At 31.6% G+C, this 2,336-nt stretch overlaps 1 protein-coding gene across 2 annotated transcripts in view; it reads left to right on the top strand.

Annotated features, from left to right (window-relative positions):
• Positions 1 to 2,336, top strand: part of Trappc8 (trafficking protein particle complex subunit 8) — an 80,105-nt gene that overhangs the window by 24,237 nt on the left and 53,532 nt on the right. For both annotated transcript variants that reach the window (XM_015482454.2, XM_015482453.2), the window contains exon 7: positions 1,329 to 1,460. In XM_015482454.2, coding sequence (XP_015337940.1) covers positions 1,329 to 1,460 — 132 coding nt within the window. The remainder of the gene's footprint in view (positions 1 to 1,328; positions 1,461 to 2,336) is intronic.

Consider the following 2,336-nt stretch of genomic DNA (forward strand, 5'->3'; position numbering starts at 1 on the left):
CCCCCCCCCAAAAAAAAAAAAACTTTGAAAAAATATATTTTAATAATTCTTTTAAAGTAATAATTTTCCTTAAAATAAAATTTATTCCCAAGATACCCCAAGTCATTCTGATGCAAATTTTTTGTTAAGAATCATTCCTGATTAAGAATCAATTTCTGATTTTTCTGCTTAATAGATTGGATATTAATTTCTTAGAGAAAACATCTGATTGTTTAGTTTTTTTGATGAGGGGTTTGAAGTAATAATAGCTGCCAGTTATTGAATACAATCTAGGTGGATTCCTTAAATGTGTTTAAACTCTAATATTTTAGGATTGCTACAGAGCTAGTTTATAATAATGGTCTGTGAACACTTTTTGATGTAACTATAATTTGTTTAAATTATTGCATTTAAAGTCAATGTTTTCTGTTTTCAACTTTCCCTGGGGAAAATAATGGCAGCAGAACACATGGAAGGGCATGGTAAGTTCAGCTTGAGACTAGCTGAAAACCTAGAGAAAGTTTCGGTGAAAACGTTGTTGATACTGAATCAGCAACCTTCAGCACTTTCTCAGTTCTTTATAAAGTGATGACTTATTTAAAAGGTTGTTTTTATATAGTGATTATGTTAATATAGTGTGCAGTTTTTGTAGTCATTGTGTTTGTAAGGGTCAGTTGAAGCAGAAACTGATTTGAGTTGTACTATTTGCTAATGTATGATTGGTAGGTGAAGACAGACTATTTGAAGATCTTCATGACTTTTTAATGAAAAGCAGTCATTTAACCCTCTCAAATTATAGCAAAAATTGAGGATTCCTTTAAATACAAGAAAACTACAGAGAATAAAATAGTAGATTATTTTGTAATCTGTGTACATTCATTTGTATCTTTTTTTATCTTGGATAGATAGAAATATGCCATGTCACAGACTAATTTCTGGAAGAAATTAGAGTGGTCTAAGTCCATTTTTTCTATGCTTTTGTTATTTTACTTTATATTTAACCAGTATAGCTGTATAAGATTCCCAGTTTCTGCCCCTTTTTTGGGGGCATTTGGGAAGAGATTACAGTTCTTCAGAGATTTGTTACATGGTACATATTATTATCAGGCATCTGCTTACGCAAAGCAAAATAATTCATGGTGAAAGTTTTGGGTTTTGGCTTTTTAAGTGAAATTTGTGCTTTTTGGAAGAAAACAAACAAAATTGATTTGCCCCTTTATCTCAGTCCTCATATATTCTTAAGTTAAACTTTGGATATGCTATTTGCTAAGAGCGTAAATGTTTGTTTTTTAACCAGTTATCTTTTAATTTTGTGAAACTAACCATTGTTTATTCTAAACATTCAATAGGATTCTGATCTTCGAAGTGCACTTCTTTTGGAACAGGCAGCACATTGCTTTATAAACATGAAGAGTCCCATGGTTAGAAAATATGCATTTCATATGATATTGGCAGGCCATCGGTTTAGTAAAGCAGGACAGGTGAGTGTATTTTCTTTAAAACGAAAAGGTTCTATTTATTTATTTTAAAACATGTCATTTGTCAATTTTTTATGATTTAAAATTAATCATAAAAGCTGAAATAAAACTTTGTTCTGAATTATTCTGTTGGTAAAAGTATAGCATTTGGGGCTGGAGCTACAGTTCAGTGGTAGAACACTTGCCTCGAAGGTGTGAGGCCTGGGTTCGATCCTCAGCACCACATAAAAATAAACAAATAAATAAATAAAGATATGTCCATCTACAACTTAAAAAAAAAAAGTATGGGTTTGGATTTAGAAAAATATGGGCTTAGATCTTATTCTGTTCACAGTTTGACTTTGGCCAAGTTGCTTATCTTCTCTGAACCTGTTATTTTATTTATAAAATTTTGCAATTTTACCCAAATTTTTAATGAGGCTAAATGAAATTGTATATGTTAAGGGCCAGATACACTGTGCATTCAAGAAGGGCTGAATGTTCCCTACTTGAACCTCTGGTCTTCTTTTGTATTTGAGAATGCTTTATAATGGTTATTGACTAAATTTCTAATGTGTAGAGTTCTGTTTCTTGTCTCTCAAAGCATTTGAGTTGGAGGGATCTTTATTTATACTGAGAGATTTCTATATCCCTAGTTGGAGAGAGCTTTGCTGGAGGGTGAGTAGCATTGAGATAATGGTTTACTGTAAGTATAAATAGAGATGCGTATTGAATAATAATCTCTATATTACAGGAACCAGTAATTGAACATATACCCATAAAATCAACATGGTGTTGCCTTTTAAGGAGTTTTCTATCTAGTAGAGGGGAATAGGATTTTTAAAAATTTAGTTAATACTGTAAGTTTTTGGTGGTACTGGGGATTGCATTCAGGGACTC

The sequence above is a fragment of the Marmota marmota genome, unplaced genomic scaffold, assembly GCF_001458135.2.
Source record: "Marmota marmota marmota unplaced genomic scaffold, marMar, whole genome shotgun sequence".
Classification (NCBI taxonomy): Eukaryota; Metazoa; Chordata; class Mammalia; order Rodentia; family Sciuridae; genus Marmota; species Marmota marmota.